General features: G+C 35.9%; 3 protein-coding genes across 3 annotated transcripts in view; all 3 read left to right on the top strand.

The window, feature by feature from the left end:
* Positions 1-572: 572 nt before the first annotated feature.
* Positions 573-3,272, top strand: LOC107700275 (secreted frizzled-related protein 2-like). Its single transcript, XM_016501881.1, has 3 exons — positions 573-1,156; positions 1,239-1,319; positions 2,553-3,272. Exons 1-3 carry the CDS (start codon positions 658-660, stop codon positions 2,858-2,860), a joined length of 888 nt encoding a protein of 295 aa, XP_016357367.1. The 5' UTR covers positions 573-657; the 3' UTR covers positions 2,861-3,272.
* A 2,763-nt stretch (positions 3,273-6,035) lies between these two features.
* On the top strand, positions 6,036-23,061 carry LOC107700312 (arfaptin-1-like). Its single transcript, XM_016501935.1, has 9 exons — positions 6,036-6,247; positions 7,982-8,289; positions 13,214-13,312; positions 14,897-15,002; positions 16,943-17,055; positions 18,282-18,503; positions 19,710-19,867; positions 19,965-20,139; positions 22,008-23,061. Exons 1-9 carry the CDS (start codon positions 6,214-6,216, stop codon positions 22,161-22,163), a joined length of 1,371 nt encoding a protein of 456 aa, XP_016357421.1. The 5' UTR covers positions 6,036-6,213; the 3' UTR covers positions 22,164-23,061.
* Positions 23,062-25,068: 2,007 nt separating this feature from the next.
* The window catches only part of LOC107700311 (FH2 domain-containing protein 1-like), a 23,940-nt gene continuing 23,310 nt past the window's right edge, over positions 25,069-25,698 (top strand). Inside the window, exon 1 of the mRNA XM_016501933.1 lies at positions 25,069-25,144. The gene's annotated coding sequence lies outside the window, so the exon portion shown is untranslated. The remainder of the gene's footprint in view (positions 25,145-25,698) is intronic.

Here is a 25,698-nt window from a genome sequence, read left to right as displayed (position 1 = left end):
TTACATAACATGAACAAACAATGAACAATACATTTATTACAGTATTTATTAATCTTTGTTAATGTTAGTTAATAAAAATACAGTTGTTCATTGTTAGTTCATGTTAGTTGCATTAACTAATGCTAACAAGCACAACTTTTGATTTTAATAATGCATTAGTAAATGTTGAAATTAACATTGACTGAGATTAATAAATGCTGTATAAGTATTGTTCATGCGTAGTTCATGTTAACTAAACTAATGAACCTTATTGTAAAGTGTTACCAAATAATACAGTTCTAGGGTAAAACCAGACAAACTGAGTTAAGTTGTGCAACTGACCCAAACAACTGAATGCAAAGGCAGGAATTAGATTAAATGAAGTTTTATTTTTAATGCATTTTTGCGTTTGTATATAGGCTACTTAACGTTTGTATTGACCTCGATATTGAATCTCTTTATGTCTTGATATAAACAATAAGTGTGGGTCAAGGAGGATAAATGACTTCGAACGCTGCAACTAACTAGCTTTTTTGAGGCACAGCCCATATGCATAAACCAGCACAATGGACATCTGAGCGCTTTCCCTCGCTCCGCCCAGACTGTGCTGTGAGAAGAGCAGGTTGGTAGAGAAGCGCACTCACTCAGTTAATTATCCGCGCGCTGTCCAGTGAAACAATGTTGCGCGCGTGTCTGGCTCTGCTGCTTGCGCTCTCCTTACCTGGATATCTGGATGCGCTTCACGGATTATACGCCTTCGATCAGCCCGAGCTCTTTCAGAAAAAGAGCAACTGCAAACCCATACCTGCAAACCTGCTCCTGTGCCATGACATCGAGTACACGGGCATGCGTCTGCCCAACCTCCTCGGACACGAAACCATGAACGAGGTTCTGCAGCAGGCATCCTCCTGGACCCCTCTGGTGCAAAAACAGTGTCACCCGGACACCAAGAAGTTTCTGTGCTCTCTGTTTGCTCCGGTGTGTCTGGATGATCTGGACGAGCCGATTCAGCCGTGCAGGTCGCTGTGTGAGAGCGTGAAGAGCGGCTGCGCTCCGGTGATGGCCGCTTTCGGGTTCCCTTGGCCGGACATGCTAGACTGCAATCGCTTCCCTCTGGATAATGACCTGTGCATACCACCTGCGGGCGCAGATGCTTTAGTGCCAGTCACCAAGGAAGGTAGGAACGCTTCATTACAGTCACTTTTTAGATGCATGTTGACCCTTTACTTTTTCTGCTATGATGATCATTTTTTGCCCAGTTCCAAGGGTGTGTGATGCCTGCAAAGAAAAGCCTGAGAATGACAATGAAATTGTGGACAGCCTGTGCAAAAATGACTTTGGTAAGGCTATATGTTATCATTGTTTTAAGCATCTCAATTAATATAGTGGTGTGTCTCTGCTTTACACTTCTAAAAATAAAGGTGCATTAGGGCTATGCAGCCTAATAAGCGAACAGGGTTCACCCAAAAACATGACGATCATTTACTGACCCTCATATGTGACCCTGGAGCACAAAACCAGTCATAAGGGTCAATTTTTCGAAATTGAGATTTATACATCATCTGAAAGCTGAATTAATAAGCTTTCCATTGATGTATGGTTTGTTAGGATAGGACAATATTTGGCCGAGATACAACTATTTGAAAATCTGGAATCTGAGGGTGCAAAAAAACCTAAATATTGAGAAAATCATCTTTAAAGTTGTCCAAATGAAGTTCTTAGCAATGCATATTACTAATCAAAAATTAAGTTTTGATATATTTACGGTAGGAAATTTACTAAATATCTTCATGGAACATGATCTTTACTTAATATCCTAATGATTTTTGGCATAAAAGAAAAATGTATAATTTTGACCCATACGATGTATTGTTGGCTATTGCTACAAATATACCCCAGTGACTATTGTTCTGTTTGACCTGCTTTCTTTTGCAGAATGCAAGTGAAGATATTTTTATGAATATTTTTGTCCATACAATGAAAGTCAATGGGGTCCAAAACAGCCAGTCTTCATACAGGCCAAAAAAAAAAAAAATCAGAGACAGATCAGTTTCTTTTGTGTTACATAGAAGAAAGAAATGCATACAGGTTTAGATCAACATGAGGATGAGTAAATGATCACAGAAATTTTATTTTGGGGGGAACTATCATTTAAATCCCACAAATCATTTAATAATTTTTGATTATTTATGCACGTATTTGAAAACCATCTGATGCTTTGAAGAACCTATAATATAACATCAAGAACTCTTTTAATCATATTCTGTAACTGCTGGAAAACCTGCTTAAACCAGCCTAGGCTGGTTTACTGGTCTTAACTGATTTAGGATGGACTCTTATCCTGGTTTAGCTTGCAAAACATTCCTCAAAAACTAGTCAAAAGACCAGACCAACAAACCAGCTTAGGCTGGTTTCTGGCTTTTAAGCATAGGACCCTATAAAGTGAAAATAATATCCAAAAACATTCATTGTAAAGAGTTTAGACAAAAGTCATTCATCTATTTGGTCTACCTTGAATTCAAGCAGTTGTTTATATCCATTGTCCTCAACCTTCAATCGTATTTACACACCAGCTTTAAAGATCAAAGTCAAGGAGATCTCCTACATGAATGGCGACACCAAGATCATTCCAGAAACCAAGAGCAGAACTATCTACAAGCTGAATGGAGGCATTACTGAGCGTGACCTCAAGAAGACGGTGCTCTGGCTGAAAGATGGTCTTCAGTGCGTGTGTGATGAAATGAACGACATCAATGCTGCTTATCTGGTGATGGGCCAGAAGATGGATGGAGATCTGGTCATCATGTCGCTGAAGCGCTGGCAGAAGGGTCAGCGGGAGTTCAAGAGAATTTCTCGCAGTATTCGCAAACTTCAGTGCTAGGATTCTCCTCTAATCAGAGCACTCAAATGGTCTTGAATATGAAGACCTGTAACAGTCACACCGTAGATAAATGCATTCAAAACCCTAATGTCTGCTTTCCCTGGCCAGTCAGAGTTCAGGATCGAGGGTGATGGAGATGATATGCACCTAGCATAGATTCACCTTTTCGTTTTCCCTTATACGTTCTGTCAGTTTGCTTCATCTGTCGTATTAACTATTCACAAAGCTCATTCGCTTATTCCTCTCTTCAAACATTTGTAACTATAGAGCCCCAAAACTGTCCTGACATATATATCTTCTAGCATAAAGTCAATTTTCACTGTTATTTTTTTTATTGTAATTGGATTAAATGAATGAGATGATACATTATATGGCCAGAAGTATGTTCTAATTAATGAGTTCTGCTATTCCATTATTTATATATGTCCCTGCATTGAAAGTCCACGTCACCAAAACTGCAATGCTTACAAAAGTTCTTACAGTAAAGACATTGTTAAAGTAATTCATATGAATTGAACAGTTGAATCCAAGTCTTCTGAAGAGATACAATCGCTTCATATGATGAACAGATTTCATTATATAAACATTGATCAATGCACATGTGCACAAAAAATATGGTAAATGGAAGCTCGAATATTTCTGCTTGATTCATAACAACCAGTGAGGTTTGTTTTTGTCACACAAGCATGTTTGAGCTTCTGCAAGAACCAATGAGATTTATTCTTGCATGACAAGCAAGTGCAGTTGAGCTTCCGTTTTTACCATATTGTCCCTATGCATGTGCATCAGTCAATGTTTTTATGTCAATAAAAGCCGAAATTAAATCTGTTCATCGTATAAAGTAATTGTGTATCTTCAGAAGACTTGGATTAAACCGCTGTATTCATATGGATTACTTCTTGAACTTTTTGAAGCATCAAAGATTTGTTTGAATGCACTTAAAATTATCTTCATTTGTGTTTTGAAGATGAGGAATATAGACTTATAGGTTTGATTTGGAATGACACAAGAGAATGATTTTTGGGTGAACCTTCACTTTAATGCTATACTATACAATGTCATTGTAGAGTTTGGGGAGGGCATTTTTCTGTTTCTGAACGACAATACACCAACAAACAAGTTAAAATCACAACATTTTCTAGAATGCCGTTGTATGCCGTTGCATTAATTGTCCTCACAGAAATTACTGGAATAACCAGACCCATTAATTAGAAAGGGGTGATCATATATTTTGGAAATATAGTGCATGTGAGAAGTTGAAATTGTTGGTATTAAAAGTTTTAAGGCCACAAGATGAAATGCATGTCATTTGACAAATATTGTTCCTCTATCAAATATCATTAAGAAACATGTTTTTCAGCAATGCATGGTCTGCGTGGACTTGAACCTGCCGCAGTAAATAAGTGAGAGTGCTTGTGTGAGTAGTTTTGAGATAGCTGGCTCTATTCTCAACGTTTAAAAATATCCCATGTAACACTAGCCTGTATGTAAATGTGAATGTTTTCATTTCTCCCCCAGACCAACAAATTCATGGTTTCTTTCTACTTGAGACTAATTACTGCACTGTTTCAATATTGTGTCCTTTAAATTACAATTATCAGCAGTTTTATATAGTATTGGTTTATTTCCTTTCTGTGTCAGTTATGTTAATAATGTTGTACTGGTCTGTGTCTTGTTATGCTCGCAGAGTTGTGTGCTGTTTTCTTTTGTTTTGCCGTATGAATACCCAGAGTGATGTCACATGCTGGTTTCTCTGTTCTGCACCGTTATACAGCAATGTTGATTCAATTGTATTTTATTGTGCAGTTAGTTGGTGGAAAACATCTCAAGATAATATCCAAACTTTTGTGGCACTCTGTAAATATTCAGATTTTTATGCTTGTACATAGTTTCAAAACCTGTTGCGTTTGATTTGTTCGTCACAGTAGCAATATGTTGTCATTTCATTAGTGTTAAGTGCATTTATTTACACCCACCGCCATGTGATGTAACTTGTATCATTTTTCTTCAACAGTCACACGATACAAAATAAGAGCAAATAAAAGTTAAAAGAAAATCGGTGTGTTTTTATTTCTAAAAAGTATCTTTTTTAACAATATGTATACAAAGATTGTTTGACTTTACATTATTAACGTGTTCTATTGTTGCAGGTATTTGTGGTCTGTAGGTCCCTCTAGTGGATGGCTATCAATTCAGAATTTTTTTTAGAACTAAATCTGCCTTTTACAATTCAGTGCTGAGAGCATTTTTCCTCAAAACTACATGCATTTTTATTTTATTACTGTTAAAATTAGGGCTTCCAACAGAATAAAATCACAGTCCCTAATTTGAAAGCAGTGGTACTCACACTGAATGTTGCATTATATCCAACTGTATTATATTAAAATGTACATTTTAACAATAAAATCGCGAAAAAATGTAACTCAAATAAAAGATGCCATCTAGTGGCTGAAATGTTTTATATGCATGCATGCACTCAAAACACTGCAGATATCCCACTCTAAAAGTATCATTTAATATGAAAATAGTTTGATAGCAGGCCTATCAGTTTATCAGGGTTATTGTGATTTTTATTCTACATTTCAGAAAGATGATTGAGGAGACCACAAAGGCAATATTAGTTTTATTCTTTTGGAGTAAATGTACAGTTAATGTACCCAGTGCCTCTTCTGAAGACAGGTGTAGGCCTATAAAAGATTATTTTATAGTGATTCAAGACAGTATGATGTAATATTTGTATTCTGAATTGTTTTTATCTTTAATTCATTTCTGTATTTAAGCTTAAACGAAAATGAGGAATGCTGCCTTGGCAACTAACTGAAACTAAATAAGTTGAACTAAAACTGAAATAAATATACATTAAAGCTAAATACAAGTGCATTTATTTACACCCACCACCAAGTAATGTCATTTGATTATTGATGAGCTGTAGCATTTGTGGAATTTGTAGCATTTGTAGAACAAGAGCAAATACATTTCAAAAGAAAATCTTAAACTGATTTTTATTCCTTAATTTTTTTTTTTTAAATAAATATAAATGAAAGCAAAAAAACGCATGCAAACACGTAGGCTACTATAATAGCACATGCATGAATAATACACTGCTTTTGATGGATATTGCTGGTTGTGTATGCTGTGCATTGTTTCTCGATGTTGCATTGTTGGCTTGACCGCTAGGAGACAGACATGCTGTGGTTCCAGGAATATCTGACACACACACACACACACACACACACACACACACACACGTCCTCTTCCGGGTGTGTTTGAAAAGACTTTCACTGAGCTGTGGAGGGATTCACTGGGTGTCTAAGAGACCCACAGCAACTCAAACTCAAGCCGAGCCCATTTTTATGAAAAGAGCCGTGCAGCAGGAAAGAGAAGCAGGTGAGTGCTGATGAACTATCAACTGTTGCATCGCTGCTCCTGTGTGTGTGTGTGTGATGGCTAAAGCATGCAGGGCTGATCCTCTGCCTCTCCTGCTATGGGGAAAAGTGACTGAAGGACATTCAGACAGAATAACAGACTGTCGACGTATTGTCTACTCGGTTCAGATCGTTTCTCGCCTTGGATGATGAGGAGAAGAGTAGAAGTGGGGTTAAAAAAACTGAATGTCACCCCGTCATAATTATGCTATCAATTATGTTCATGCTTAATGACGGTCGTATCATTGATATAAAAGCGGCATAGAGAGTAAAAGTGCAGGTTTACGGCGTTTTGTGACGCATAACTCGACTGAAGCGCTCGAGGCAAAGGAAGTAACTCGATTGCAACTTTGTGACGCGCGGCGCAACAATGAAGCAACACTGAGAGCTCGGATTCCAGGAAGGAAGAAGAAAGACCGTGTTAATTAAACAACAAAACTTGTGTTTACAAAGCAGATGGTTTTTAGCAAACACCTTGTATTGCTTTTGGGTTTCTGCGTGTTCTGCCTGAAAAGTGAAAAATCGTTTACGTGTCCATCTACTATGGCGAATGATTAGCTTATGAATATTAACTAGGTCACGTGACTGGACTCTCCAATGAGGAGTGCAAAGCGTGACCTAAGCCTTCGCCGTATTAGGTTTCATCATTTTATTGTTTATGGCTTCTTTTTTTTTCTTTTCTTTTTTTTTTAAAGGAAAAGTGGGCTTCCTCCTGCAGTTGTTTATGGCCTACTTTTACCCTCCTTCTGTTAAAACTAAATAGATGCTTAAACTTTATGAATATTTAATTTCAAACTGCCTCAGTTATTGACTGGGTGAGTGAATTATCACAATGTACACAATTTCCTTGTACAAGATGGTTTAACAATCTCTAAAACTAGGACACATTTTAATTACATGCAGTAAACGTATGAAATTTGACAGATGAGGCAGTGCAATAATATTATGGAGTTGCTTTTGGCATTGAATTTACCATTTTTGATATTGTCGTTTGCTGTATATGAAAATATGTAGAACTCAATAATTAAATGATATCCGAGCCTTGGTTTGGAGAAAGCATATCACCATGTGTAATTGGAGCTTTATTATACAAGCCCATAATAACTCCACTTTCTAGGTGAACTCACACAGACATAGAGACACTGATTTCATTATTCATTAAGCTGCATTTAGTCTAGTTTAGTCTGCTTTATAAGTATCTATGTCCTTGTTGAACCATAAACATTTTGGATGTGAGTAGTGTAGACTGATGTACAAACTAAGTGCTGCAAATGTCATTTTAGTGAGTGGACACATTTATTTACTGAATTAGAATTTCTTTGTCTAGAGGAATGTAGGATGCAAGTTTATAAGATGCACTGCATATGACTTTGTCACATAATATTAACTAAAATGCATTTAAAACTAACATACGATCAGAAAGAATGTGCATATGCTGATTTACTAACCCATCTTTTTCAAGCTCTGTCATTGAAAATTCAATTTCGGCATTCAATGCTGGTTTCTGGGTATAATAATGGCCTGTAATAATTACAGGTTGTTTGTACTTCAAATGCACTTTTATTCTGTGATGTGCAGCATAATGCCAGAATGCCTTCTTGAAACCTCAGCCTCAGTGGAATTCTAACATTTACTTGAATTCAGCACAAGAAGGAAAAACAGTCGGTCAGTTGCTCACACCTATGTTTACTTTCAGGAATGTCAGAAGCTAGTTTTGACTCGGAGAAGAATGCCTCGCAGGATAATCGGTCGGACCCTAACGAGCAGGGCCCTCAAAATACTGCTGACTCTCTGAGTCAATCAGAGGAAAGCAAAAACAGCCTGGATGAGACACACATGACTGAAATTGACATCAGTGAGGAGGACAAGGAAGTTGGAAACCACAAATATACTCTTGATGAGGATGATGAGGATGAGCATTCTCAGGCCCAGAGTAAAACTAGTGGAATAGTTGAGGATAATGCTGAAGCGACGAGCAGTGTGGCAGCAGAAGCTGATGTGAAGGTGACAGTAATGAGCTGTAGCTTGGCTTATGCTTGATCTCATTTTTCACTCTCAGAAAAAAAAGGTACAAAAGCTGTCACTGGGGCAGTACCTTTTCAAAAGGTACACTTTTGTACCTTTTAGGTACTAATATGTACACTTTAAATACTTATATGTATCTTTAAGGTACCAATATGGACTCTTTAGGTACAAAGGTGTGCCTTTTGAGAAGAAGATACCGCCCCAGTGACAGCTTTTGTACCTTTTTTCTGAGAGTACATGTCGCTGTGATTTCAGGCTTTTTTAAATATAATTTGAATCAGCTGAGTTATCTGTGAATTTAGAAGAGCTAGACCTCTACCTGAATGAATTATGAATCATATCTCTCTCTTTCCATGTCTTCGTGAGGTTCTCTGTGCAGGTGGTGGTGCATTTCTTTAGCCTGTTCTGGTACATTTTGCTTGGCTGTCGCTGTTATTATTGCATTTAAATATTTTACTTTTTTATGCTTTTTAGTTTGCAGACTTGTCGTTGTTGTGCATTGTAGTTATGTGATGCATATTACAGTTTTTTTTTTGTAATTAATTTTACATTGTATATTTTTATTTGCTGCAACTGTTTTTTCAGAATTTTAATAACATAACCATTTATTGGTCATCAGCCATAATTTATCGGCCGATACCGATATGGTGGCCGATATATCGTGCATCCCTAATTTATTTTCAATTATAATTAATTATATATCAGTGATTATCTCAACTTATTAATAATCCTCTTAATGCAACAGTGGAATCCTAGCAGAGAAGTGTGAACATTTCTTTCTAAAGCAGATGATTAGTTTGGTGAACAAACGTTTTTTAGTATATAGTGTATTTTTATTTGCTGCAACATGTCACTCTTTTTTTTTTTTCTAGCCAACGAGGTTTTTTCATCAAATAATATTTTTTGAAGTACAAATACTCCATGCAATCTTTCTATTAATATGGCACAAAAACTATATGTAGCCTACTGTATACCAATAATTTAAACATAGTTTCATTCATTTTTTAATTTTAGATGAAGCATTGGACAACAGCACACTTCTATTACCAACTATGTTTTTTTTTTACTTTTTACAATAGCAACCACACGCTAAGTTCCTGTCAATAACAAAGTGACGGTGAAAAAAAACTCTGTTCTGCACTTTTATCTATAAGTATGATTCAAACCGTTCTACAGCCTGTCCTGATAAAGAAAATGTTTATTTGATGCTTTATCTTGTTAAAAGTCTTTCCTTTTCTTCTGATAACTAAGAGGTTTGCTTAAGAGACCCATCTTTAGTTTTCCTTGAGCATTTATTAGACTTATGTGGCTTTCATGAGGAGATGGTGATAAGGGCTCTGTCTGAACAGATTGCCGTTGCTCTCTTTGTTAACGTCTCTAAGCGACTGAACTCTAGGGGACTCTTCTGCTGCACTTGACCGAGGCGCTGTTCATAAACGCTGCTTTAATCATCAAATCTGTTGCATGCTGACAAACTGTGACACTGTGAAATAGGGGCTTTTTGAGTTGTGCCTGCAAAAGATAATGCTTGGCCGTCACTGGAGCACAAACGGACTCACGTGAAACCGAATGCAATGCCAGATCTATCCAGATTTGAATCGCTCATAAGATTCATGTGATTCATCTGAGAGAGTTTAGAGTCACTGACCTCCTGGCACGATGGCTTCAGGTGGCTCTGAAAGATTCATGCACTGTGTGCTGTTTTCACCGGCCAGACAAACAAGCCTCCTGTCTTGAAGATTCAAATCACTGAGCCTCGCAGCAGAACACAAACCTTAATAGCCGTTCTTGTAGTTACATATTAAGCCACATGCAAGGGCACCGTGAAATCAAACCACCTTGAAGTAAGCTGTTATTTTGCTTAAATTGCAACCTGGTACCAAATAGTGACAACAAACCTTGCTTTCATTTGCATATGTAACTGAAGTAGGCACTTTTGGATTTATTGATGTTTGTTGTATAGTGATGGAAATCTGTAATATATCAGTATATTGGATATTAAATTGCGAATGCTCATTTCCACCTGTTTTTAGCTTTGCTGTTATGTAGCACTCATTTAAAGTTACTCTTATCAACACTGTTAGCAGATCTTTGTCTTAAAATCATAATAGAACTATCCAAATGTTTACATTTATTTGTTTTCTTTTTCTTTTTTTTTATGCAACATAGTATAGAAGCAATATAGAAATAATTATCAGTCATCAGCCATAACATATAACAGTAATGCTTTTACAGTAGAAACCTACCGGTGGGCTGTACATTATGTCAGTTTGTAAAATATGCAAATATCACACTGTTTTGAAAGTATTATCACAATACTGAATTAGACCACACACACGTCCATCCTTTCAAGCACATGCCATCTTTCCAAAACCGGCACAGGCCGATAAATGATTTGACTGCAATTTTGATATATTTTTTTTATACTGATATTCACTATTTTATCTGCTTAAAGGTGAAGACCCAACTCTATGCATGTTCTGCAAGACCCCCCTTTCCATTAAACATATTCACTCAGGGACTTGTTTAGCAAGATTTTACCAGAAAAGATTTTAGATTTTTTTATTTTTAATCATATGTTAATTTAACAACAACAACAAAAAAATGAACAAATTTTTGTGTTTGCTTGGTTTTTATTTAGTGTTTATGTAACTCTTGTGTTATCCACACTCCGTTTTTGCCATGAAAATAGCCTTAGATGCTGACATGGCAATAAAAATAAATAACTACTACTAATACTTCACTATTGATCTGTTATTGGTTTCCACAGTATAACCCTCCTGCATCGTGTCCATGTTCATTTGTCAGATTGGTTATGGTCGCTGGTTTGAGTGATTGAATATTTCTCTTTTTTCATGTGTCTTTCAGTAAAAGTTAATGAGGTGAACGAGTGTAAATAGAAGTCTAGCTTTGGTTGTGTCATTAAAACTGTAATGCAGTGGACGTCAGTGTTTTATTGGAGCGTTTAAAGACTCATCAGCAATCTTCTTAGCCATTTGGCACGCAACTTTCTGATGCAATGTCACGTATGCTTCATCTCATTAATGAGTTTTCGCTTGCTCTCCCTCTCACGTTCACTTTTGTCATTGTATAGAGTTAAGTGCGGTTTGAATCATTTTTTCCTGTTTTTACCTTACAATAAGCCCAAAGACTGATATATTAAGATATATCAGTATATATATCTTAATATATGATATATTACTCCATCACGCTGTGCTGTAGTTATTTTATCCCTAACAGGATTATAGATGAACTTGTGGTCATCAATTATTTTTTTGTGTGATTTTTTTTTTTTTCCATAGATGAAGAAAGAAAAGATTCAGCATTTCTTTAAATTTAAAAATGCATTTCAAATCGTTAATAATTATTATTATTATTATTATTTAGTTGGATAGGAAAGGAAAGGAAACAAGAGAGGGTGTGGTTTTGGGACGTCCCAGAAGAAGCATTTTTTTTTGGTCTATAGAGCACATGTTGTACTGTTTCTGCTGTGACTCTGTCTCTGACCTGGACAAATGCTTAATACGTCCCTGAGAAAGCAGCCCTTTTCTTGCACAGTGTTGTGTTTTGTTCATCCAACCATGGGTGAATCTGTGCATGTCCACTTTTCATTCATTATTAGATGAAATTAGACAAATCGAGGACGCTCTGGTGGTGACTTTTACAGCATTACTGCATGTATTACTCAAACAGACATTTTGTAGGTTTATATTTATTAAAAGAATAGGTCAGATTTAGCCCTAATTACATTTGTTCTTTTGTCAAGACTATATGTTATACACCAGTTATATTGAAAATTATGGGTAGTGTCAGCTGGAAAGAAAGGCAACATATACTGTACTGTTTTGTAAAAATATGTTTGTATTTATTAAAGTGGCATTTTATTATATTCCTGCATATAGGATAAAATATAATACACTACCATTCAAAAGTTTGGGATCGTTACGATTTTGTTTTTCTTTAAAAGAAGCCTCTTATGCTCTTAGGGTTGCATTTATTTGATAGAAATGCAGTAAAGCATTAATATAATGACATATTATTACAATTTAAAATAACTTTTCTATTTTATATATTTTAAATTCATTATTGATGTAGTTAAATTTATGTATTATTTTAAATGTGAAAATGATGGCAGTTTTCAGCATCATTACTCAGAAATTATGCTAATAGTCTATGCAGATTTGTTTTTTGTTTTTGTTGTTGTTGTTTTTTATAGGATTCCTTAAATAAGAAGTTAAAAACAACAGCGTTTATTTGAAATAGAAATCTCTTTTAACAAAATGCATTTGCTGTCTATTTTAATAAATTTAATGCATCCTTGCTGAATAAAAGTATAGCATTTCTTAAAAAAAAAAAAAAAAACTTTAATGCTAGTGTATATGAAAATGTGTATATCAGCCCCAACCTGATAAAAATGATCACCAGATGGCAGTGTAGTCAGACTTGGCTATTATTCCTGTACCTTGATTAACTACTTGTTCTGTTTCCCTGTTGATTTAAAATAATTATTCTACAGCAGCAGCTGACCTGATCGGTTTGGGGGTTTTTACACCTTAATTTTCTTTGCTTGTGGTGCTGCAGTTAACCCTTCACGAGCCCTGACAAGCTGCGGTTGTGCAAAGCTTTCTGGTGGAGGTAGCGCTCTGCATCTGAACTCTAGCTTTAACGCTGTTTTGTCCTAGTTCTCCTAGTTATTGTGTGTCTGTGTGTGTGTCTGTGTGTGTCTGTGTCTGTGCGTGTGCGTGTCTGTCTGTGTGTCTGTGTGTGTCTGTGTGTGTGTGTGTGTGTGTGTGTGTATGTGTCTGTGTATGTGTCTGTGTCTGTGTGTGTGTGTGTGTGTCTGTGTCTGTGTGTGTGTGTCTGTGTCTGTGTCTGTGTCTGTGTCTGTGTGTGTGTGTTGAAGGTGGCTATGGCAGAGGAGGCCCACAGAAACCCGGCTGCTCAAATCTCAGTCACCAGAAACGGAGAAGCAGACAAGAGTCACGAGGAAGTGTTTCAGATGGTAAGACATCCTACAGAGAACAAACCTCCCATCATGCACCGCTTCCACTGTTTCTAAACTGCTCTTGTCCTGAACAGAGCTCAACTATCAATGGTGCCATTTGAACACAGAATGTTTGGATATCAATGTTTCCTAAGTATAATGTACAATGACACATAATGACAATGACATTAGGTATTATGACTGCAGCAGTTATGTTCCTAATTATTGATACGAATAGACATACTATTATATTGTTAGTTATTGACTATTGTTACTTAACTATATCAAATCTTATAAAATAAAAACCCATACAGGGATATTTTGTTGGCTTCGTAACTTGAATTATATGATCATTCTGACTGCATTCTAATAGACTTCATCACGCAGTCAATGCTAATGCGGCTCTGATTAAAACAACAATTACGATATTATCGTATCGCACACCCCTAAGTAGTAGTCTTTTTTAACCTTGTGAGGAATTTGTCTTGAGTGTGGACTTTCATCACATTAAACAGAAGAACTAGACACCTTGAATCGCCGGCCATCACTAAAAGTACCTGGTTAAAGCAATGTTTCACACAAATAGTTGTGAATGATGTCTAGCACCTCTTTTAACCCTTGATTATACATGCGTTTGGTGTCGCCAGATGTGTACAATGTGAAACAATGGCGCTAGAATGACACGGCGAGTTGTTTAGCAACAGCCGACCAATCATAAATTAATTAGTGCTTACCTCATTAAATATTCATGAACTTTGTAAAGTCACAGAAACTTTCACACACACGCTGTATTTAGTTTCAGTGTCTGAGGGGAAAAAACTTTTCGAGTCAAGAAGAGACGCTGTAATATGTTTATATGCATTTGTGAGCCTGGAGCACAAAAGCAGTCTCAAGTCGCTGGGGTATATTTGTAGCAATAGCCAAAAATACATTGTATGGGTCAGAATTATAGATTTTTCTTTTATGCCAAAAATCATTAGGATATTAAGTAAAGATCATGTTCCATGAAGATATTTTGTACATTTCCTACCGTAAATATATCAAAACTTAATTTTTGATTAGTAATATGCATTGCTAAGAACTTAATTTGGACAACTTTAAAGATGATTTTCTCAATATTTAGATTTTTTTGCACCCTCAGATTCCAGATTTTCAAATAGTTGTATCTCAGCCAAATATTGTCATATCCTAACAAACCATACATCAATGGAAATATTATTTATTCAGCTTTCAGATGATGTATAAATCTCAATTTCGAAAAATTGACCCTTATGACTGGTTTTGTGCTCCAGGGTCACATTTGTACACTTAAGGTGACTTCAAACGCACACTGCAGTTTTACTTGGCCACGTTTTCACCAATAATATGCCCGTTATGGGTTGTATTGTCAAATTTATGTTATTGACCTCATAAATAATAAGAACATTAACCCTGAGTTTTCAGGGTTTAGATTTAAAACGGATAATATTCCTGGCGCCTAATGTTCCTTAACGCTTTTTTTAAATTAATGATTGACAGCTAAAACTAAGAAGAAAACATAGTACACTGCTTTGTGATATCTTTCATTTTTATTCTTGTTCTCCCTGTTTGATTTCTTTCAAGGATGTGCCACATAATGTCTTCTCTGGACCAATCACATCACACTCCCACAATTCACCTGAAAACTATGCAGTGAATGAGGGAGTGGTCCAAGTGGGGCCGTACACAGGTATAACACTAAGTATGCATTGAACATGACTATCATTTGCTTTTGTCCTTCACACAAACACATGCAATGACTCAGCGTGCTACAGTTGATGCACAAATGAATGTGTTTACATAAGATTACATAGAGATTCGCGGTTTGCTCAGAATCAGTGTTAAAATGTTTATCATTTAAAACACTTCCTTTCATTGTAATAAATGAGATCAGGTTAGAGTGGGTTGTTTTTAGGTTAGTAGTGTTTAGAATATCCTCTCGCTGTCCAGTGCTTCTAATGTGAACCACATTTGTTTGTCTGCGTTTCTCTTTGAGTGTGTTGCAGAGAGAGGGACAATTTGAATTTGAAAAGAAAGGTGTTCCTGGCTCATTACAGAGTTGTCTGTGATCTTTTTTTTCCCTGTCTACTTCCCCTTTCATTATTTCATCCTCGTCTACTATGTGAATTAATTAGGACGGAAACATGGCAACCTGTTATTAGTTTGGTGTAATTGCTGACCACCCCTTTTTATTATTCCTCTATATCTCCCTTTTATTATTCCTCTATATCTCCCTTTTATTATTCCTTTATATCTCCTTCATTCATACTGACAAAAAATGATATCTCAGTATTTTTGGGGTGGATAAGTAAATATGACACTAAAGCCGCCAGTAGGTGGCAGCAAGTCCCTGTCTTAATGAGCGATTCACTGAATCATTCATTCAAAACGATTCATTCAAAACGCCTGATTCATTTAGAAACTAAGCAAGTGACTGTCTTTATGAATGGATCATTGAATCATTTATTCAAACAATTCATTCAAAACGCATGATTCATTTAGAAACTAAGTAGGTGACTCTCTTTATGAATGGATCATTGAATAATTTATTCAAACAATTTGTTCAAAACGCCTGATTCATTTAGAAACTAAGCAAGTGACTGTCTTTATGAATGGATCATTGAATCATTTATTCAAACAATTCATTCAAAACGCCTGATTCATTTAGAAACAAAGCAAGTGCTGTCTTCATGAACGGATCATTGAATCACTGACTCAAATGATTAATTCAAAAACAGATTAATTCAGGAACGAAACACTGCAGTGTTGCTCTGAGACGCACAAATGTTCTGCTCTAACTTTTTCACTGGCGAAACAGAAAAAACACTATTGTGTCTAAAGTGTAACTCACTCAATATTAACTTCATGTTTGTTGAACTGTTATATAAAGTTAATATCACATTTGCGATCGCGCTCATACGCTGATATTCAGGAAAACGGCACTGTTGCTAGTGTGATATTACTCAACTATATCGTATCTTATGAATATTTTGTTGCTTTCATAACTTGAATTACAGGTCATTCTGACTGCTTCATCACGCAGTAAATGCTTTTGGACTCTCAAGACATGTTTCTGTTTGTTTTTTGAGTGGCATACTCCATAATGTCAGCTCGCACATCATTAAAACAACAATTAATATATTATTGTTGATGATAAATATCACACGCCCCTATGTATACCAGTATATTTTGGAGCAAAATTCTGGAGTTTATTTGTTTAAAAATGCAGTAAAAACAATAATATTGTGAAACATTGGTACAAATTTAAATTGTAAATTGTCAAAATTTAAAATGCTATTTATTTCTGTGATGGCAAAGCTTTTTTAGCAGCCATTACTCAAGTTTTCAGTGTCACATGATCATTCAGAAATCGTTGTAATATGCTTAGTTGAGTTTGTTTTAGTTAACCATAACAACACCAGTAACAACCATGTTTTTGATCAGTAGAAACAGATGTGATTTGTCAAACACAGAATTATTTTGGATGTTAATATTGATTGACTTGATTTAGCCAATCATCATCATTTTATCACATCAGATGACGTATTTGAGTCTTGATAGTTTATGCCAGTGCGTCTCAATAAGAGTAGAGGGATGATATTGATATAATGGATGTCATTCTGTCATCAGGTGCTTTGACAGAGCAGCAGACGGCAGGAGCAGTGGTCCTCGCTGATGACATAAAGAGTCCTGCTATAGAGAAGCTGGAGCTGATGAGGAAGTGGAGCGTCAACACATATAAAGTGAGTGATTCCTGTCGTAGTGGTTATGATGATATCTGTGTTCCCTCAAAATGTCTCAAGCATCCATGTGTCAGAAAAGTCTGTTTAGCTTTAACATGCATGTGCAATACTAGTTTAGTCTAGCTTGTGACATTTTTCAGTCATGATCCCTTTGAATATTCTCCCCATCATTTCATGTCTTCTCTATAATATTGCTGTCACAAAAGAGACAGGGTTCTATATATCCTCTGTGCCCCTTTAAATCTTTTGTAGCCCTGTAAATATTTCTTATTTTCAATGTTTTTTCCTCTTTTATTGCCCATTTTGTTAAAAGGGATAGTTCACCCAAAAAATGAAAATTTGCTGTTAATTAACTCACACTCAGGCCATCCAAGAGGTAGGTGACTTTTTTCTTAGTGATTCATAAAATGCAAGTCAGCAGCTGCACTTCTTTGAGAATAAAAAAAGCATATCAGGGAACACAAAATTAATAGCCGTGGCTCCTGATGATATATTGAGGTCTTATGAAGCGAAACGATCAGTCTGTGCAAGAAACAAAAACATTATTTACAACATTATTACCTCTGATCCAGAGCCTCAGGCAAACGGGGAAATATGATTCTTTTCCACGAACTGGTTCTTTCAGACCGTTTGTTTCAGTGAACTGGTTCAAGAACTGGAGCTGAATCAGTTAATTCATCAGAGAATCAGATACGCCGCTATTTCGGCTAATTTCCAGTCGTCTGAAAGTGAGTTTTGATTGAGTAACTTGAAGATCTGTGCTGCTCGAGACACAAACTGATTCAGATGCTTCAGTCTGATGTGATGAACTGATTCAACTAATTCTCTAAAAAGAACCGGTTCAAAAGAATGATTCGTTCACAAAGTGAACCGTTTGCCTGAGGCTCTGGATCAGAGGTAATAATGTTGTAAATAATGTTCAGTTTCTTGCACAGACCGATCATTTCCCTTCATAAGACCTCAAAATATCGTCAGGAGCCATGGCTATTAATTTTGTGTTCCTTGATTTTTTTAATTCTCAAAGACGTACAGCTGCTGACTTACATTTTATGAATCACCAAGGAGCACAGTTTCAGCTAAAGATCTTCTTTACTGTTCTACTGAAGAAGAAAAGGCACCTACATCTTGATTGGGCTGAGGGTGAGTAAACAAACAGCACATTTTCATTTTTGGGTGAACTGTCCCTTTAACACATTTTGTATCTTGTACTGTACCTCTCGCCGCAGTGCACTAAGCAGATTCTGTCAGAGAAGTTAGGACGCGGCTCTCGTACGGTTGATCTGGAGCTGGAGGCTCAGATCGAGGTTCTTCGTGACAACAAACGAAAGTACGAGCATATTATCAAGCTGGCGCAGACGCTTTGCTCTCAGCTGGTGCAGATGCTGCAGACGCAGAGACAGCTGGGCGATGCGTTTGCTGACCTTAGTCTCAAAACACCCGAGCTACATGTAAGTATAAAAACTATATAAAGAACTCTTCTCTGTAATGTTGCATCAGCCAAAGCCTCTTGATTTTAAACGAAATGCTATCAGAGTCCGTTTTTAAAAATGGATATTAAGCATCTTATGTTTTTTTTTTCCCAGTGTAAATTTTAAATGAGGTTATAAAGGATGCACACACATTTTAACAGTGTTTTCACACTTCGTATTAATATTCTGAGAACCAACGATCTCACAAAAATCCTACATATATATATATATATTTTTTTTTTTTTTTAGGTTTTTAATGGCAAAACAATATTGTTAAAAAAAAACAGTACACACTTTCTGGTTGTCAAACTTAGGTCTTCACTATCACTTTTTATCAGTTTAACACATCCTTGCTGAATAAAAGTCTTAATTTCTTTAAAAAAAAGAAAAGAAAGAAAGACTTTACTGACCCCAAACTTTTGAATGGAAGTGTATATTGTTACAAAACATTTCTATTTATTTATTATTTATTTAAATGATGTTATTTTGTTAATCATCAAAGAAAAAAAACTTAAGCAGCAAAAACTGTTTTCAACACTGATAATAAATCAGCATATTATTATGATTTCTGAAGATCATGTGACACTGAAAACTGGCGTAATGATTCTGAAAATACAGCTTTGATCACAGGAATAAATTACAGTTTAACAGATATTCACATAGAAAACAGATATTTTAAATAGTAATAATATTTCACAATTTTAGTGTTTTTTCTGTATTTTTGATCAAATAAATGCAGCCTTGATGAGCAGAAGAGACTTCTTTTAAATCTTACTGATCCCAAACTTTAGAACAGCAGTGTGTACAAAATATCATAATTCTGGCATTGGATTGAATACAGTAATATTTCACTCACAGATATGTCTGCGTAGCATATATGGATTCTCAGCTCTTTCATTGATAAATAATATTGCAATTCTGACACAATAACTGGATGCCTTCCATACAGTATCATTTATTCATGGACTGTTTTGGATACACTTTTGGTATTGATGTTTCCTCCTTGAATACTAAATACTTTATGACTGGACTCTATCCAGAAAGTGCACTGGTCCCTCGGGGAGTAACATTTCATTTGAATTCATTTATTTTCAGACGGGGTAAAGTCTCATTGCAGTATCTATTTCTGGGTTATTTTAGTAGCTGCAAATATACATGCAATCTCTATTTATTGATGTGTTTCAGGAGGAATTCGGCTACAATGCTGAAACCCAAAAACTCCTGGCGAAAAATGGAGAAACTCTATTTGGAGCTATCAACTTCTTCATCTCCAGTGTTAAAACTCTAGTGGATAAAACTATAGAGGACACCTTGATCAACATTAAGCAATATGAAGCAGCAAGGTCTGGATAGATCGTCGCAAGCCACTGTGTACTACTTTTATATTAATGTATTGAGCAAAACAACCCTCATTCTCTAAGATCTGTGCTCTTTCGGTAGGATTGAGTATGACGCGTATCGCACAGATTTAGAGGAGCTCAATCTGGGTCCACGGGATGCCAACACGCTCCCAAAAATCGAGCAGTCTCAGCAACATTTCCAGATCCACCGCGAAAAATACGAAAAGATGCGCATCGACGTCTCGGTCAAACTCAAGTTTCTGGAGGAAAACAAGGTAGGCAAATGTATCTTGTGAAATTCACAACATTTAAATAATCTTGTTTGTCTTTCATACTTTAATCATTTACATAATGCAATGAATTTCTGAAGTTAATATGGTGAAAATCAAACGTCAGTGAATTTTCTCATGTTTTCTGGACTGTCGGCTGTAGCTAGTAACTGGTTATGCGGGTTATTCTGTACCTATAGGGTTAATGTTAGCAAAGTTGGCGACCTAGGCAGTTAAAAAAAAAGAAAAACTCACTGACTGTATGTACATTTAAAATCCTGCACCTTGTAAATGTGATTCTGATGTTCCTGTAATCTTTTAAAATATAGTAACGTGCTCCATCTCTGAAACAACCTTCATTTTTGGCTGATCTAACCCAACCCTCTTGTCTTTCTTGTTTAATATCCTGGAAACAACGTACCGCATTACAGAAGTCAAATATGTAGCGAAGGCCCTTTCAAGTTGACTAAGATGAGCTCTAGCTGATTGAGACTGATCTTTACTGTTGAGATGATGTATAATAAACATAAAAATAGTTGGTTATCACTAAAGTTGTCTAGCCCTTTTTTTCGTTTTAGACCGGTGAAAAAAACATTTTCAAATTAAAAAAAATCGCTACTTCATCGGAATGGTACGAAACGCGCTGACTTTTATGGCAGTCACTATGTGACCACAAAAAAAAATTGTGGACTTGATTCGAAAAGGCTAAATGGTCGTAAAAAAAAAAAAAGTCTCACTTGTGGTCTTCGCGGTCAATAATGAAAGCTCTATTGGAATCTAGTGGCTAAACCATGGAATTTCAGATGTTTTTCTTGGTTACACTTTATTTTAAGGTGTCCTTGTTACAGTGTAATTATACATTTAAGAATAATTAACTACATGTACTTACTATATGGTAAGGGTTACTTGCATGTAATTATGCATAATTAATTGTTATTATAATAGTAAGTACATGTAACATGTAACAAGGACACCTTAAAATAAAATGTTACCTTTTTTTTTTTTTTTACGTCCACCAGATGGAACTAATCTGCCTTCAAAAATTGTATTTTAAAGGCATTGTCTCTATTTTAACATGAAATACTGCCAAAATTTAAAAGTAATAGAAAAATATTCTAAACATATTTTTTTGTGTGTATTATTTTCAATGGGTAAAATCGATCGTAATTATTGCATAAATATTAAATAGTACCATGAAATTCTCTCAAGATACGAAATAAAAAAGAACAAATATTATCGAACACAAATTGATTTCACTGAAAATAAAAATGTTTCAGTTCACTTTTGACTGCGAACAACACAAGTGTGACTCCCAAATGAACTAGACCCCACTGAATTTGCCAGATACATTTTAGGATATAATCAGCAATAAATCCAATACAATAAAATATGCATTTTTTATTTTTGTATGCATTTATTTTATTTATTGAAATAGTTTAATTAATGGTTAAGCTGTGCTTTCAAACCTGCTTTGACATCAGAGATTTATTCAGACCCCCCCCCCCCTCAAGCAAATCATACTAACGTATTTTTAGATGACAGTTTTGGCTATTATCAAGTTACCACAGTTTTATTTCTAGTAACATTAATAACATCTATGTTACCATGGTTCCCCATTTTAGGGGAAGAAGCGTTGTGCTTTATTTCAATTTAAATACAGTATAGTGAATGCCAAATGTGCTACACCTAAAGCTCATAATAAAACTCAGTTAAGTAAATAAATGGAAATGGTTTTTATAATTATTATTAACCTGCCCAATTACATGCCCAAACAAAAAATCTCTTTCATACTGATGTTAGTTATTTTTTCTTTTCAGCCCTGTGATTTATGATTTCCGTCCTCAGGGTTACAGTTTTCATTCCCTTTTCCTCAGGTGAAGGTTTTACACAACCAGCTGATTCTCTTCCATAACGCCATCGCCGCGTACTTCGCAGGCAACCAGCAGCAGCTGGAACAGACCCTGAAACAGTTCCACATCAAGCTAAAGTTACCGGGAGGAGAAACTCCCTCTTGGCTGGAGGAGCACTGATAAAAAGCAAAAATGTCTCGCTATATCACTCCTTTCAGGACACTAAACCTGTCAATAAACGTGTGAGACAGGAACCCGTTTTGATCACAGAAATACTTAGCTCCTCTCTTTGTCCTTGCTGTGTCTGACTTTACACTTGAAGTTTAGTTTCTAAACGAATGCTCTTTCTTTAGTCTGAGAGTTTGCACGCTCTTGCGCAACAGAAACAATCTTGTTTTTGAATCAAGTTACCAGCACTTTAATGGTAGACGAAATACAGTCAGGAAGAAATGAATGTTGTAGAGACTTTAAAGTAGTTATCTGACAAACATGATTTAATCAACCTTGCCTTTTCACCCTGTTTTAGACCTCGCTGGTGTCAGCCTTTCTTTATGTAACCGCACTGTTATATTGGTATCAAATCAAATACATTGGCATAAATGTCCACACTGCCGCCTTAAAGGGCATGTTGATCTGAAAACTTGAAGTTTTGCTATGCTGCGTTTACTGTCACAAGAACTCAACTCAATCTTTGGCTTTTTGTGATAAAGTTTGCTATGCATTTTTAAAGTGCACCTTTTGTAGATCCCATTGAAAGGTGATGAGGCTTCGTTTCTGACTTGATGTGCCTTGCTCTTCGTCAGTGTTGTCAGGAGGTATAATAACAGATGCTCTCATTGCCTTTCTACAGACCACAGAATGGACCGATAAACACAGCCACACATGCATATAGACCAGCAACTTGAAATTACAATCTGTGCTATCTGTTCTTTTGTTTCATTGTTTTTAAGCATTGCACTTCTTCGATAACTAAGCCACTATTTTGTATAAAATGTAAACCAAACTGATTTGACATGAGAGAGCATGTCAGCTGCCTGGGTTGTTCTTTCTCTGTGCATCTTCTCTTTTTTTATTTTATTACTATTTATTTATTTTTTTTGCATGTCAGAGGAAGAAGTACTCTTCTAAATCATTCCCCTCTTATTATTGCTGTAAGTGTCTAATGAGTGCAGCTCTTCAAATACAGTAGTGTATCGTTCGGTCAGATTAGATGATGAGTTAATCACATGCTAACCTGAAAAAGCTTTAAATTCAGGCATTACCATGGGGGAAATAAAAAAACTTCAAAGGAAATGAATGTAGAGCAAATTAATATACAAACAGACAAACAATGGATGCCAAATGGAATGTTCAGATTTACTGAATACAAAGTAATGCAGTTGTTTATTCTTAAAACACCCTCGCAGCTGGTTCTGATCTTTCATTTGATGTACAACTAACTACCTTTTGATTCTCGTGTGATTTTCAGTTCTGTCTTAGCGGCACGCAGACACCAATGCACAGTAAATGTGTGAGAACTGACTGACATGCATACACATGCATGCATTTTTCTTTGGGTATAAAAGAATTTTGCTGTGTGCTTTTTTTGAGGATTTGTTGATTAATGGTGGATTGGGTGTGTAAGAATGTTGAATCATGGGAGACAATAAAAAAAAAAAAAACTTTTCATTCTTAAGTCTTCTTGTGTATAACTCTCTTTTAATTAAAAATGATTAAATCCTTCCAGTGGTAATTATTTATGTTTTTTGTTTCATATTACATCTGGCATTACGGTCAATACTGCATTCTGGCTACAGGGGGCGCTGTTGTCTTTCTTACTAGTTCACCCAGTGTTTTCACTGACTTTATTCAATTAAATTAAATTAAATTTATGCATTTAGCAGACGCTTTTATCCAAAGCGACTTACAGTGCATTCAGGCGATAATTTTTTTTTTTTTTTATCAGTATGAATAAAAAAATATATATATATTTTTTTTTACTTTATAAATGATTCTCGACTTTTTTTGGAATCCAAAGCCCCTATTATTTTGTCCCAGACAATAGGCCTTCATATCTGAGCTGATATGTACTTATGGTGCTTCTGTTGTAATACAAACAAACTCAACATATAATGTCAGCTTAATGTGCATCTTTAGTTTTATGTTAATATAAATAAAATAAAATAATTGTAAAACTTATTTGGGCTTCCCTGGAAGTTTGTGAGGTCTCCTAGTGGGTCCTAGTATTTTATTATTATTATGCAAAACTCATTTAATGATGGCACTGTGAATGTGGAGATGGATTTTAATTACATTTTTTCATAATTATTTTTCTGCAAGGCCTCATTATCACCTTTATGTAACTGGTGAGAAATAATCCTAAAGAAGATCTGCCCATCTCTGCATAACATGCCATCTTACATATTCAATCATTTTATATATTTAATACACTGAAATTGTGTTACTAAACATCTGACGTGTAGAATCTGTATGTATGAAGAAGGGTTTTTTCTTCTTCTTTTTCCCCACAGTTGCTTTTGGGACATTAAGGGATGATTTTCTTTTTTCTGGAACATTTTGTATTTAGAATAGTTAAATATTAGATTAATATATTTACTTATTCACAGGAATGGAAGACCCAAACACAGGAATAGATTAAATTGATTTTTCACATGAAGAAATAGGCCTATGAGAATGCTTGACTCACTTCATTTTGTTTCCCTAAAAAGCAAAATGTATGCAAATCACTAGGAAAAAATGTTAATGGGATTCGAGCTCATACAGTTTTTGAAGACACTAAATACATTTCAGTCAGTGGTTCTAAAATTACCCTCAGATTGCTATTTGTATCTGGACACTGCTCCATCGTCTCCATGGTTGCCAAATAGACCTGCTTATGTTTAATAAACTGTATGACATGTATGTCAATATTAATATTTGCGTTACACTCGCCACAGCCTACGTCACGCTCGATTCACCTGAGCCAGTCACTGCGCATGCGCGGTAGCTCGGCTCTCGGCACCTGCGCATGCGCAGTGCGTCCGCTGGCTGTAACGCTCTGCATCTTTGAGCGTCGCTGCACAGAGTCTGTGAGCCCGACACACACCTACCCTCGGATACATGCACCTGCTGCAACAGGAGAAAAAAAAAGAAGTACATCTTTTCCTCAGCCTGTAAACACGGTAAGTTCTTGAACCCAGTTTGAATTGCATGTTTAGTTCTGTAAATTTCGTTTTGGATTTTACAGTTAATTCAGCTGCTGAATGATTTTGTTTCTTCTTGCAATGACCTGTACTGGACCATATGCGTATGCCATGTATTCCCAGACTGACTAAAAAATAAGTGTATTATTCTCCCTGTGATTCTCGCATGGGCATCACACATTAGGCAAATAGACGTAGGTATGTGTGTGTGTGTGTGTGTGTGTGTGTGTGTGTGTGTGTGTGTGTGTGTGTACCTGGTATTCCCACATTATGGGGACCAAACGAGGATAGTAATAGCAGTATATTTTGACCTTGTGAGGACATTTTTTTTGGTCTCCATGAGGAAAACAGCTTATAAATCATACAGAATTAAGTTTTTTGAGAATCTAAAAATGCCTGTAGTTTTGTGTGAGGGGTAGGGTTAGTGTGAGGAGATAGAACATACAGTTTGTACAGTAGAAAAACCATTACGTCTATCGAATGAACCCATCAAACATGGAAACCCAACATGTGTGTGAGTGAGTGTGAGTGTG

Source organism: Sinocyclocheilus anshuiensis, unplaced genomic scaffold, assembly GCF_001515605.1.
Source record: "Sinocyclocheilus anshuiensis isolate Anshui unplaced genomic scaffold, SAMN03320099.WGS_v1.1 scaffold326, whole genome shotgun sequence".
Classification (NCBI taxonomy): Eukaryota; Metazoa; Chordata; class Actinopteri; order Cypriniformes; family Cyprinidae; genus Sinocyclocheilus; species Sinocyclocheilus anshuiensis.
The sequence above is the reverse complement of the archived record's forward strand: the minus strand, read 5'-3'. Positions and strand labels throughout refer to the sequence as shown.

Bases quoted from the DNA above. Each gene is read 5' to 3' on its own strand.
- LOC107700275 (XM_016501881.1), top strand. From the start codon at position 658: ATGTTGCGCGCGTGTCTGGCTCTGCTGCTTGCGCTCTCCTTACCTGGA. The intron at 1,157-1,238 runs GTAGGAACGCTT...TTTTTTGCCCAG, and splicing joins AGTGCCAGTCACCAAGGAAG to TTCCAAGGGTGTGTGATGCC. The intron at 1,320-2,552 runs GTAAGGCTATAT...TTTACACACCAG, and splicing joins CCTGTGCAAAAATGACTTTG to CTTTAAAGATCAAAGTCAAG.
- LOC107700312 (XM_016501935.1), top strand. From the start codon at position 6,214: ATGAAAAGAGCCGTGCAGCAGGAAAGAGAAGCAG. The intron at 17,056-18,281 runs GTGAGTGATTCC...CTCTCGCCGCAG, and splicing joins GGAGCGTCAACACATATAAA to TGCACTAAGCAGATTCTGTC. The intron at 19,868-19,964 runs GTCTGGATAGAT...CTCTTTCGGTAG, and splicing joins AAGCAATATGAAGCAGCAAG to GATTGAGTATGACGCGTATC.